The 14,363-nt window shown below is 42.8% G+C and overlaps 1 protein-coding gene across 3 annotated transcripts in view; it reads right to left on the minus strand.

Moving 5' to 3' along the window:
• Positions 1-9,374, minus strand: part of LOC143035294 (uncharacterized) — a 431,172-nt gene extending 421,798 nt beyond the window's left edge. Inside the window, exon 1 of one of the 3 annotated variants that reach the window (XM_076202172.1) lies at positions 8,943-9,374. In XM_076202172.1, the coding sequence (XP_076058287.1) occupies positions 8,943-9,170 (228 nt within the window). In that variant the 5' untranslated portion in view covers positions 9,171-9,374. The remainder of the gene's footprint in view (positions 1-8,942) is intronic. The other 2 variants (XM_076202169.1, XM_076202170.1) reach the window with 2 other exon arrangements.
• Between the last annotated feature and the right edge of the window lie 4,989 nt (positions 9,375-14,363).

Below are 14,363 nucleotides of genomic sequence, written 5' to 3' on the forward strand. Positions count from 1 at the left end.
AAGTGAGGGAGGGGGGTGAATGGGAGTGGAGTATGTGGGGATGGAATGGGTGGGAATGGATTCTTTTTTTTGCTACCTCCCTTGTAAGGGAGAAAAAGACATTGGTACATGTATAAGGGGGAAAATGCCATTGGTATATGCATATGTAACTATATTTCATCCACATTCTTATACCAAGAGAAACAAAGGATTACAAAGGCGGAGCATGCCGACAGGAGACCTTTTGATCCATATCTAGGTCGGATGCGAAAAAAAAATCATATTAGTAATAAAATAATAAATAAAAACTATAATAATGTAAATAACAAATAAGATACATAAATAAATGCATAGGTATAGTTAAATAATAAACAAACAGGTAAATAGTAAATAATAATAAATTTACATATAACTAATAATAAATGAAAATCAGACAGACAAATGATAACAAAACAAAAACAAATAATATAAGATAAATTATAATCATTACAGCATCTTGCTTAGGTATTTATCTAAATGATTCTTAAAGCTTCGAACTGAACTACATTGCACTACCAGTGCAGGAAGTTTATTCCATTCATTAACTACACGGTTGGCAAAGTTGTTTCTACCTACTTCCAAATTGAATCTATTTCCGGACAGTTTGAGACCATTGTTTCTTGTCTGATTCTCATTCAATGTGAAAATTTGGTCACTTTTGATGTTGTCAATTCCCTTTAAAATCTTAAAGACCTGTATCAAGTCACCTCTGAGTCTACGCTTTTTTAGGGAAAACAGATTCATGTGTTTTAGTCGATTTTCGTATGATTTATTTTTGATATTTGGAATCAGTTTTGTGGCTCGCCGTTGTACTTTTTCCAGTCTGTCAATGAGATTCGGTGACCATACGGAAACAGCATATTCCAAATGTGGACGAACTAACGATTTATATAGCTTGTTAATGAGTGATGGACTTTTGAAATCAAAAGATCGCGCAATCAGTCCCAGAATCTTATTTGCTTTCTCAGAGGCTGAAATACACTGTTTGGATGATTTGAGGTTGTTACTGATAATTACGCCGAGATCTTTTTCACTATCCACTTTTGTTAACGAATTTCCAAATAGCTTGTAATCGTACTTGCTGTTATTTTTACCTATGTGCATTACCTTGCATTTACTTGTGTTAAATTTCATTACCCACTTTTCAGACCATTGCTGTAATTTATCTAAATCTTCTTGAATATCTAATTGGTTTGAGTGATCATTTGCCACTCCGCACAGTTTTGTATCATCAGCAAATTTGGAAACAGTAGATTTTAGTCCATGGTCTATATCATTTATATATACTATGAATAGAAGTGGCCCAAGAACGGAACCCTGAGGAACTCCACTTGCAACACTTTTCCATCCAGAAGTTTTTCCATTTAAAACAACTCTCTGTTTTCGACTATTCAACCAATTACTAGTCCAACCTAATAGGCTACCACTTATTCCATGCAAAGCTAATTTAGTAAGTAGTCTTTCGTGTGGGACGGTATCAAAAGCTTTTGCAAAGTCTAGATATATTAAATCTCCTCTCCTTTTACTTCTACAAGCCAGTAATATAGAAAAAGGCCCACACTTATTACACAGAGACAGCCATCTTCCCATTTATTCCCAGAGAGATCTACTGGATAGCCTGAAGGCCACTCCCAGCTGCTGTGAGGCAGCATGTTTCCAGTCACTGATTGTTAAACCAAACTAATAAATGCATGCACAAAGCACACAGTTCTTCTGTTTTTCTTTTCTCTGATAGTAGACTTCAAGTTTAAACTATTCTATGTTACATTTCTTCTGTTCATGTGTATGTTTATATAAAAATCTGTGTCACTTGTCTCCAGAAATGCTTCTCTAACTAGACCTGAGCTTATATGAACACCTGAGACATGCTAGTACCAACTCAACCATCTTGTCAATCGTAACAATTGCACCATCATGATGAGCCGATTCCAAACAACTATACGCACATTGTACCTACTTTGTATTCCTAACATACTCATAATACACACAAATATTATTGTGTTAGACTGTATCAGTGAATGCTGAATGTAAATGGCTGTTCATTCTAAATTAACAATTCATAAGCATACTATATTCATGTAAAATGCATAGTAATATCCTGAACAAAAGCAAAGGACCACGGCTAGTCAATAAAAATATCCTCATTGTATTTCCAGTATCAAATGAGACTAATAATCATCAAAACTAACAAACAGTGGAGGGAGAAGAGGAAAAAGGCTGCCACGCCTTTGACCTTAGATGCACTTCACAGATTTTATTCTGACAAATGTCAAACAACCCTATTTTAGTGAGGTCAAATCACAAGTTGTTGGTGGTTAAGACACGCCAATCAATCCTTCAAGCAAATGAACCTGTTTTACAAATACTGCTCTGACAATTTATTTTTCATTCAATTAAGGGAAAGGCCCCTACCTGTAGGAACAAAACAAATACATTGTAACTGACAATTTTAGAATAAAGGATGATTAACCTCAACAAACATGTTAACATATTCTATATACCATGTTAACATTAATTCATCTACCAATATGGTAGACTAAGGATGACTACAAGCACAATGACATAATCACAACATAACTGGAGTGGAGGGTATTTGGCTACAGCTGCAGAAGGCAACTGGCCTCCCCTGTAATAACCAGCATCATAATCCATTGAGACCGTGGGTTAATCAACAACAATAGCAGGCTGAGAACACTTCCCAACTCCTTCAGCCTTTCACCTGAATAAAAGTGTCTGGCAACCACTTTGATACCGTATGTCCACAGGCATAAGAGCTTAAAATCACAAAAGCACTTGCTGCCCTGTTTCATCATTTCACCAAACCGATTCCCACCAAACACCAGTGAGACTAACTGCTAATCTAAATAAATAAAAATACATTAAATAAAATAAATCATCGATCCCCCAATATCAAAGACCCGACTTTGATAACCATTGGCATGAAAAACCCTATCAATTACTGAAATGACAATCTGCGAGTCCATAATAGCACAACAAATATACATCCACTGACATGAAAATGCAGAGTGATCACATAAAACAAACCGTTCACTCTCCAAATCATGGCCAAAGGGATTATATGGGGACATTCTGCCAAATGCAATGAACAACTATATGATCCCATTAACAATACATCTTCTTTGCACTACTATAACAAATATACTGATAGTGTCATCAGCAGTAGCTGCTAGTGTTTACTAGCAAACCGCAGCCCCACAGCAACTGCCAGCGGTCCTCAGGTCCTCCCATGGATCTCGGGGAAGAAACCTGGGCGTGCCGTTGGTGTTGTACTACTGCGGAACCGTTTCTATGTCACCAGATGAGAGAACTGAGAAGAGAGGAACAGTTGCTGGTTGTCAGCTCTCCTTGCTGGGAGATGACTCTTTTATATCCTTCTTGCAGGACACCATTTGCAGCACCTTATCATATTATAGACGACTGCACTGTACACAATCATGCCTGCCAACAACACAACATACAATCTATAAGGGATTTATGGGAATACCTCTTTGCAGCCATAGCATTCCTCTGGGAGACGGTCTAGGTAATGACAACAACGACAACAACCAATCACCAGTCCACTGTAAATCACATGACAAATAATAACAACATCCACATGGGATGTCGACTGCATAAGCTTTTCACAAATCAATACTTTCAGGACTTCAGTGGTACCTCTATGGACCAGAGTCACATAGCATTTTTCTTTATGACTTGAGACAAATCTCCACTCGAAAAAGAATGCTGATACATAACAACTTCAAGTATATCTCCATAGACGCCTCCTTCATGACCTCATAATTCCAACTCTTCTGACATGTCACTGTCATCAAGGATAGAAGCTCTGGTTATAAGCAATCAAATACTGCAACAATCATGAATTTATCAATCAATCCGTTGTCTCAGTTCTTTCTCGCAGGAGACTGGCATCTCCCAGGAAACTGGCCAACTCTTTGTCTATCTTGGGAGATATTTCTCTGCTAGATTGAACTGTTGTTCCCTAGACTGCCTGGCCGAGTTTGGTGGAGTCCATTAAAGAGTGCTTGTTTTACGAACTGTATACCTGTGCTTTAGTTATATTAAGGGATGCTAGAGAATGATTACCGTAGACGTTTCAGTAGAATACTGCAAGGTTATTTTTCCAATGCACATGTTCAAAACCCCCATCAACACTCTCACCTCCTCCTGGAGGTGCAGCCATGAGGGGCTGACGCTCGGTCTCTGGACTAAGCCCATGATTTCTCTAAATCAACTTCAACTGAATTTCTAACACTTTTTCATATGATGAAAGGTGACAACTATCGACTGCTTCCTTTCACCTACCATTTTTCGCCAATGACACAAAAACAACCACACACTAATATAATGGTCCAAAGCTTCTTCGCAGAGATATCTATAGGATGGCCCAAGGACTGTTGCCAGCCACTTTGGGGCTGCGGATTTCCAGTCTGCGAAACTTGAAGTAACAATTGCTATCATTATCATAATGAACAGTAATAACACACCATATGGTACTGCAGTTAATGACGGTTGCTAAATATCAAAACACAAAACCATACCACCACCTCATGGGCACAACAGACTGAAACAACCAACGACAAAGTTCACACACGAGAAAAGGAAACCAATATGGCTTACCAAAAACCCTTCAACTTGGTCAAACACCGCAAACCAGTGATATCCAACAGCCGCATGGGGATAAAAACGTACGAAACAATCATTACCACACGGCACTATTCACAGACCACACACAAAAGGGAAACAACACAAACCTCACATTAATAAATAATCTCAACCGCCAACACTATAAGCTTCCGACATCAAAACCAATTAGGGACACTGACACACCAACAAGCCACTAACTGCAAACATATTTTTAAATAACCCTGTTTGCAAAGCATTCTTCCTCCTGAATGTTTCACAACAATTTATTTTTCAACACTTTTCCGAACCAATCAACAACTGCAGCAGCTAACAAAGCTGCTGGGAGGCTAAACGCATGCCCCCCAAACACTAGCTGCTTCTAGAATAACTCTAGTTGTTCCTAGATAACACAAGGACAGACCAAAACACACATTACTCCTCTCAACTCCACCTATCACTCACACAAACACGACATAAACAAAATGTATACTCCACACAAATCATAACTTGTGTGTATTATACAGATACAAAATTGAAAACAAATTACTTTACTTATAAAGGGGATTACCAAAACTCCCTGTTCACCAAATTTCCCAAACTCATTTGCAAACAAATTGCAATTATTATACCTGTAACCAATTTTCCTAAACAAAATAAACAGGCCACCCTATGCATCGAGATAAGAATTAAAACTATTTAATAGTAGCCAAAATAATGTAATCACAAATCATGGAGAGAGAGAGAGAGAGAGAGAGAGAGAGAGAGAGAGAGAGAGAGAGAGAGAGAGAGACTCGACTAGACACAAGCCAACAATTGATCAATATTTCTTTTATGTTTGGGCAATTGTTACATTACCAGCGCCCGTTCATCTATATTCATTTATCAATGTCGATAAAAAACACTAATAAATCATCCGTTTCGTGCGAATCACACACGTACACATAACATGACAACAAACAAGTGAGGTCAGTCATTAGTAAACATGTGCGCATCATCTATACGTATATGAATCCACGCACACAGAAAACAGGAAAAGGTACACACGCGTGCACAGGCACACACACAAATACGAAAGCAAGCGTAGTGGTTAGCATCGAGGGCTCGCACGACAGAGTCCCGAGATCGGCCTCAGCTTGGGAATCTGGAACCTTTACTAACACTGCAAACCGTTACTGTCCCCCCTGGGAAAAGGAAATATGTATGTGTGTTTGTGTGCGTGTGCACGAAAGTAATAGCTGTCGATCACGAGCCCAACACGTGATCCAAGGCCATTGTGATGAACCTAACAAATGAGTGGAAGTGAGGGGACAAAAGAGAAAGGAGGGGAGAGGACTGTTGACAATGGAAAATAAAGAGGTGGAGGAGGAAGAGGAGGAAGAGGAGAAGGGTGAATGGAGGAAAGACGAAGGGTGAAGGGCAGAGAGAGAGAGAGAGAGAGAGAGAGAGAGAGAGAGAGAGAGAGAGAGAGAGAGAGAATGAAAAAGGGGAAATAGGAAGTTGGAGGGAAAGACAAGGAAAAGGAAAGGAGTGGGAGGAGGTTAAGGGGGACGGGAAGAGTAGGGGGTTCAAGTACCACCAGTGATTAAGTAAAAGGATAAATACACGCACGCACGCACACACACACACACACAATTATATATTATATATATATATGTGTGTGTGTGTGTGTGTGTGTGTGTGATATGCTTCGGGGGTGGAAAGGGGAGAGAGAGAGAGGGGGGGGGGGTGGAGAGAAGATCCCACGGAGAGAGTGTTGGAGAGGTGGAAGAGGGCCGGCCGTTGGGGGAGATTCGGAGGGTACAGCTGGTGGCAGTGAAAAACAGTGGGGGAGAGGGAGGGAGGGAGAGAGAAAGAGACGGGGTGGTGGGGATGGTGGTGGTAACGATGGATGCTCTGGAGATGGGGAAGGTTGAGTAGGGTTGAAGGGGGAGGGGGGTTGGAGGAGGAGGAGGAGGAGGAGGAGGAGGAGGAGGAAGAGGAGGAGGAATGTTCTTAAAGGACTACACTGGAGGACCAAGACGACCCGAGCTTCTTCCTCGTCCTGGACGACGACGACGACGACGAGGAGGGGAAGAGGAAGAGGAGGAGGAGGAAGAAGAGGAAGAGGAAGAGGAGGAGGAGGCCTGGGTCTAGCCCCGACCGATATTTCCCCTTGTGCACTACAGTAGTGATGGCCCCCCTCCCTCCCTCCCCCCTCACGATGAGCCCCGCCTGGGTCAAAATGGTGGACAAGGAGAGAGAGAGAGAGAGAGAGAGAGAGGACGATTACACAAAGAAATGAGAAAGAGTGATGAGTGTATGGGGGGGAGGTAAGCCAACAAAGCATAAAAGAGAGAGACGTGAGAAAATAAAGATAAGAGAGAGAATGGGGAGAGAAGCTAAGACAAAAAGAGAAGAGAGAAAAAGAGGGAACGAGAGAAAAGGGGGGAATAAAAAGAGACGATCAAACGGGAGGACGGTAAACAGGGAGACAACAGTGAGAAAAGGGAGAAAATGGGGAAGAAATGAAATGTGGAGAAATAGAGGAGAGAGAGAGAGAGAGAGAGAGAGAGAGAGAGAGAGAGAGAGAGAGAGAGAGAGAGAGAGAGAGAGAGAAATGAGGACGAATTAAAGGGGAACGATAGAGTCAATGGGGAGAGAGAGAGAAAGAGAGGAATGGAAATAAGGTTAGAGAAACTGTTTAATGGGCAATAGAAAGAGGATGTGTGTGTGTGTGTGTGTGTGTGTGTGTGTGTGTGTGTTAGCATAATATGGAGAGGGAGAGAGAGAGAGAGAGAAGGGGTGGGTAGGTATGAGACAGACAGAAAGACAGACAGACCACACACACACACGTGGGAGAGAAATAAATGGAAAATGGGAAGAAAGGGGGGAAGGGGAGGGAGAAGGGGTGAGATTGGGAGTGGAGAGAGAGAGAGAGAAGAGAGGGAAGGATATGCACAGACATAGAGAAGAGAGGGAAGGATATGCACACACACACACACAAAGAGAGAGAGAGAGAGAGAGAGAGAGAGAGAGAGAGAGAGAGAGACTCCAAGGACGAACAAGAGGAGGAGAAGAGGAGGAGGAGGAGGCAGACGTGAGTGAGAGGGAAGAGGAAGGTGGACATGACGAGTGTGTAAAAATAAACAACAAATCAATAGAGAGCGGGAGAGAGGGTGAGAGAAAGTGAGAGTGAGAGAGAGTGGGGGACGGATGGAGAGAGAGATAGAGGGAGGGAAGGAGGGAGAGGGAGAGGGAGAGAGAGAGAGAGAGGGAGAGAGAGAGAGAGAGAGAGAGAGAGAGAGAGAGAGAGTGTGTGAAGGATAGAAAGCAGACGCGAAATACACTGGAAAAAAATAATAAAAACGCGGAAAACCAAATCCACGAATGAAGATAATAATAAAATGACAAACAAGAGGCAAATGAAAAGGGAAATCAAAGATGGAGAAAAACGAAGAAAAAATTATGGAGGGAGGGGAGAGGGAGGTGGAAGAGGCAGAAGGAGGAAGGCAAAGATCGATATGAAGAGGTAAATGAAAGATTGGAATAAAGAGGAAAGAGGAAGAGGAAGAGGAGGAGGGATCGGGAGGGAGGGAGAGGTAGTAATGACGTCACGATGTCAGTAAAGGGACCAGGCTCAGACAGAGGGAAGAGGAGGGAATGTAGATGAAAATAATCAGCCAAAAAAAGAAGAAAAAAATAATAAAGATGGAGGGGTAGTGTGTATAAAATAACAAAGAAAAAATAACGAAATGGTGGAGAGGGCTAAAGGAAATGGACAAGAAACGTAAGGTAAAATGGTAGATGATAATGAAGAAGTGAGTGATTGAGGAACATTGAGGAGGAAGAGGAGGAGGGAGAGGTACAGTGGAAGAAGGAACGAGGGAGAGGGGGGGTGGATGGTGTGGGTGAGGGAGAGGGAGAGGGAGAAGAGGTGACAAGCTAGCAGGCTAGCTAGCAGAGCTAGCCGTTGGTCGGAAACCGGGACCACGACACGGGATTTTAACCTCTATGTCGCCTCCGCCGAGCGACCGTTGTCCCGTGAGATCCAACGGACACTCATTGTTTAAGGCACACGTTAAACTTTCATCTTATTTATTTACCAGTTTCAGCTTCCAGATTGGGCTATGTACCTTATAGACGGACAGCCACACTCCTTGCCTATGCCCCTGGAGGTTTTGGAAATCAGGGACGATGGTGTATAGTCTAGGGAAACGAAAAAAGAAAAGAAAAAAAAAACATACACACCAGGCTGCTGGTGCCCGCGCCTGTAACACTGCCATGCAAGATCACACACTCACCTCCAACTCTTCGTAGGATTTAAAAGCCAGGATTGCAAAGCCATCGATGACATCCTCCTCAAATAGCGGATCCTTGCTTTTCTTCCTAGGTCTAGGAGGCTTGGCCCTCACCAAGGGAACGCCTTCTTCGCAGCTATCCTCCGATCCCTTAGCGCTCTCCGATATCTCCGCCCGCATTTTCATAGCGCGCTCACGACGACGCCGATGGATCTTATTCTTTTCTTCCATTTTAACTCTCACATAGCACTTATTCCTTTGGCACTCACTTCTCCACAAACGCAAAGGCTCACATTTCAACCACTGGGTAAGCACAGATCACTTTGGAGCACAAAATAAAGCAGAATTAACCGCAACTTTGGACAACACGAACACACCACTTCTACCTTCAAATGGCGTAGAGCACACTGAACCGCACTACCGCCAGACCACCACACCGCCTTCCGCACCGGCAAGTAGTGCGCGCACCCATGCCGTCTCTGCCGCCGACACCACCACCACCACACCGCTGGCTCCAACACACACACACAAACCACCACCACTACCACTAGTACCACCATCATTTCCACACTCATGCACCGTATTACAGTATGTATATGTATTCTTCCTACTCTCGTTTTATTCCATCATAAACCCCATACGGTAGTGAAAAAGTTGAGAATATCTCCAGATATTTTTCCCAAAACGCTTCGTACAATTTTATATTCCTCCGCGTACCTCACACGACAACAATGCCAGCTGCTACACAATGAAAAAGTTTATATGAAACATGAATAATAGTAATAGAATATAGAACAGTAATCTCTTCATTGTATGAGTATAATTGATGTATGATGTGCTGCTGCCATATATAAGCTTTAACATTTAATCGCCTTGTACATGAGCTAGTGCTTTAATTAAGCTAATGATAACATAAGCTGTTAACCTGTTATTCTTATTTCAAAATAAAATTATGAATACGGATAAAAGTTGCAAAGGAAATGGAGGGAAAATTCCTTTACACAGGCAGTGTTAAGCGACCATGCTTCCTTGATGATAATATCATAGCTACACTCAATTACATTGCACTACAAGATGTAATCATGATCATTCGTATCCTGAGGTAATTGGCGACTACTCAAATATGATTTCTTTGTGTCAGAATCTTGTACAACAGAATATCACCGACGCGGATTTAATTATTTTAATGACTGACATGGCATAACAACGGAATCTTGGATCGTTTGTATTCATAAGAAGTGCATAAAGTTTGTTTTGTGCAGAAATGAAAGTGAACATCGTTACACATTCGAGCGGGAAGGCGAGGAGAGGAGGAAATAATACTGTCTAATGTAACCCTAGAGATGATAAAGTTTGACAATATATATATATATATATATATATATATATATATATATATATATATATATATATATATATATATATATATATATATATATATATATATATATATATATATATATGTCCTCACGAAATGTCAACTAATTGGCATATTCCAGGGGAATGCTGACGGTAACGTGAAGTGATTTATGTAAATTCGAATTAGCGAGAGCGATATGACGTCACAACGCGTTTTGACGTTTACATGTGAATCTTGACCACCAATGGGGATATGCAAACGGCTCTCGGCCAATGAGAGGCTAAATGCGTGATTGATCGTATCAACTCGAAATGGATGTGAGAGTGATATTGTAATTACGAGCTGGGATATTACTGAAACCCAATTTTCGCCATTCGACCCTTTCCATTAGCGATTCGGTTATAATCGAATGAGATCTTTTCAAATCGTCCTGAACATAATCTCGTAAGAATGACAGCAGATCGAAGTAGTCAAATTGGATACTTTCAACTCTTCGACATGATAAATCGTTTGACGTTAGAAGAAACATAGTATATGTTTGACCGTTAACAAACGAATTTAAATGCACATTGATGACTTATTTTAGTGAGTGCATTTCAGAGAAACATGTAGACATTTTTAAGTTTGTGAGAAATTTCATTGAAATTGTTATGAAATCTAAAGACTTTCTTTTGTTTAAATCCAACCCGTTTTATTCAGTTACAAGGTATTCTGTCCTCCATAACAGGATGGGGGAGGGAAGGAAGGAAGGAAGGAAGGAAGGAAGGAAGGAAGGGGGGGGTCTGGGGGCTCGCGGGAAGGGGAGGGGGAGGGGATGGAGAGGGGGAGGGTGAAGAGGGTGGGGGAGAAGGGAACTGTGGAGGGAGGAGGGGGAGGAGTGAGGGAGGACGGGGACGTGGAGAGAGGAGGGGGATGTGGAGGGGGAAGAGGATGAAAAGGAGCGATGGAGGAGGAGGAGGAGGAGGAGGTGGATGGGGAGGGAGGAGGAGGGGGATGAGGATAGAGAGGAGAGAAGGAGGGGGAGGGGGGCAAGGGAGCGGGGGAGAGGGGGGAAGCTGTCCATCTTCATCTCCTCCCCAAAATCAAGACATAGGAAGTCCACTCTGGAGATCTAGTGGCTCTGAAAGCTCTCCCCCCCCCAAGTCTCCCCCTCTCCCCCCTTCTCTCCCTCTCCCCCCTTCTCTCCCTCTCCCCCCTTCTCTCCCTCTCCCCCTCTCCCCCTTCTCTCCCTCTCCCACTTCTCTCCATCTCTTTCCCCTCTCCCCCCTCTCCCCTCTCTCCCCTTTCCCCCCTCTCTCCCTTTCCCCCCCTCTCCCCGTTCTCCCCCCTTTCCCTCCTCTCCTCCCTTCTCTTCCCTTCTCCCCCTCTCCTCCCTTCTCCTCTTCCTCCTCTTTCCCCCTTTCAACTTCCCTCCTCTCCCCCTCCCCCACTCTCTCTCTCTCTCTCTCTCTCTCTCTCTCTCTCTCTCTCTCTCCTCACCTCCCCCCGACCCTCCCCCCTAAGAAATACAATACCAGGTAATACAGTGCACTGCAATACAAAATAATGCAATGCAATACAATATAACACAACAAAATACAATACAAAAATGCAGTGTATTGCAATACAATACAATACGAAACTATACATTACAATTCAATGCAATGCAATGTAATAATACAATTTAATATAATACACTACACTACAATACAATACAATGCAATATTGTACCATACCATACCATATCGCACCATACCATACCATACCATACCATACCATACCATACCATACCATACCATACCATACCATACCATACCATACCATACCATACCATATCGTACCGTACCATACCATATCGTACCATACCATACCATACCATACCATGCCATACCATACTATACCATACCATACCATACACTACAATGCAATACAATACAATATAGTACAATACAATACAATGCAATATAGTACAATACAATGCAATACAATGTAAAACAATGCAATACACTACAACACACTGCAATACCATTCAATACAATGCAATGCAAAACAATGTAATACAATTTGTAACAATACAATACAGTGCAACAGAATAGGTTCCATTGTGATGTAATAAACATAATACAACATAATACAACATAATACAACATCGACAGAAGCGACTCATTTCGCTCAAAGCGAAGTTGTGCTCAATAATTAATTCAATCTTGTAACAATGAACAAGAGAAACTCACACACGCACACAAACGCACACGGACGCACACAAACGCACACGTGCACCCAAACGTGTACACGAACACGGACGCACACGGACGTACACAAACGCACATGTACGCACACAAACGCACACATGCACCCAATCGTGCACACGCACACAAACGCACACGGAAGCACACAAACGCACACGTTTACACAAATGCATACGGATGCACGCAAACGCACACACGTACGCAAATGCACACATGTACATAAACGCACACGGACGCACACAGATGCACACGTGTATACAAACGCATACGGATGCACGCAAACGCACACACGTACGCAAACGCACACATGTACATAAACGTACACGGACGCACACAGATGCACACACACACGTGCACACAAGCGCACACAAACTCACACGTGTACACGAACGCACACACGTACACGAACGCACACCATATGTCAAACAAGTTCCTGAGGTTGGGGTAAAAAAAAAAAAAAAAAAAAAGAGAGAGAGAGAGAGACGGGGCCCCGCGAGTGTTGCTCATTTCCTGTATGTTACGATTAGGTAGATGCAATTAGGCAAATGATTGGGTAAATGCACATGAATACGCGCGCGCGCGCGCACACACACATACGGCGGTCCGGATTCGAATCCCACCCAGGGCTGAAATAAATTCAGTATAGCTGCGCTGCGAGTCGTTACTCCAACTCTCGTGGGCGGGGAGTTTGGGGTGTGTGTGCTCGTGTAAGGTCACGGCATTACCCATAGATCGGTCATATATGAGCTCTGAGCTCTCTTGCGGGAGAGAAATAGGTCTCGATCACGAGTCCAACACGTGATCCAAGACCGTGGTGAATCACACACACACACGCACACACATACATACACACACATGAACATACATACACATATACAGACACGCACTCACACAAACACATGCACACATATACGCACACGCATATACGCACAGACACACTCTTCTTTCTTTTACATATACACGCGCGCACACACACGCACACACACATACAAAACACAAAACAAAAACATACGCGCGCGCATACACACACAGGCACGCACTCACACACACACACGCATACATGCACACACACGCACACGAAACACAAAAAAACACGCGCGCGCACACACACACACACACACACACACGCACGCACGCACACGAAACACAAAAAACATACGCGCGCACATACAAACACACACGCACGCGCACACACATATACACACGAAACAAAAAAAAGCGCGCGCATACACACACACACGCACGCACACACACGCACACACGCACACACACACACACATACACACACACACACACACACACACACACACACACACACACACACACACACACACACACACACACACACACGTTCAGAAACGATTCATTATTATTGTTTTCATTGTCCGTATGATAAGTGGTAGAACTTCATCAACAAAGGCTTCAGAAAACGAAGAATGTTATTTTGAACCGGAGAATATCTTCTCGATTTCTCTGTGATAATAACATTTAGAAAAAAAAACTCGGTAAATACTAAAATTAATATAATCTCTAATACAAAACGTTTTCGTTGCATTTTCATTTAATAATTTCTCTGAAATTCGAGCGAAGAGAGAGCGTCAAAGACTGTTTACGTTTTCTTTTCGACTGTCGTATGCTTGGCGGCAGATATTGTCCTTTTCTCATCATCATCTGAATTGCAAAGACGCCCAACAGACCACGGTCATGGCACACAGACAGGCAGACAGACAGACAGTCATAGCACACAGACAGACGTACAGACAGACAGAGAGACGAACAGACAGTCATAGCACACAGGCAGACAGACAGACAGACATAGAGAGTGACGGATAAAGA

This window comes from Oratosquilla oratoria, chromosome 18, assembly GCF_046742065.1.
Source record: "Oratosquilla oratoria isolate Oo_2021 chromosome 18, ASM4674206v1, whole genome shotgun sequence".
Classification (NCBI taxonomy): domain Eukaryota; kingdom Metazoa; phylum Arthropoda; class Malacostraca; order Stomatopoda; family Squillidae; genus Oratosquilla; species Oratosquilla oratoria.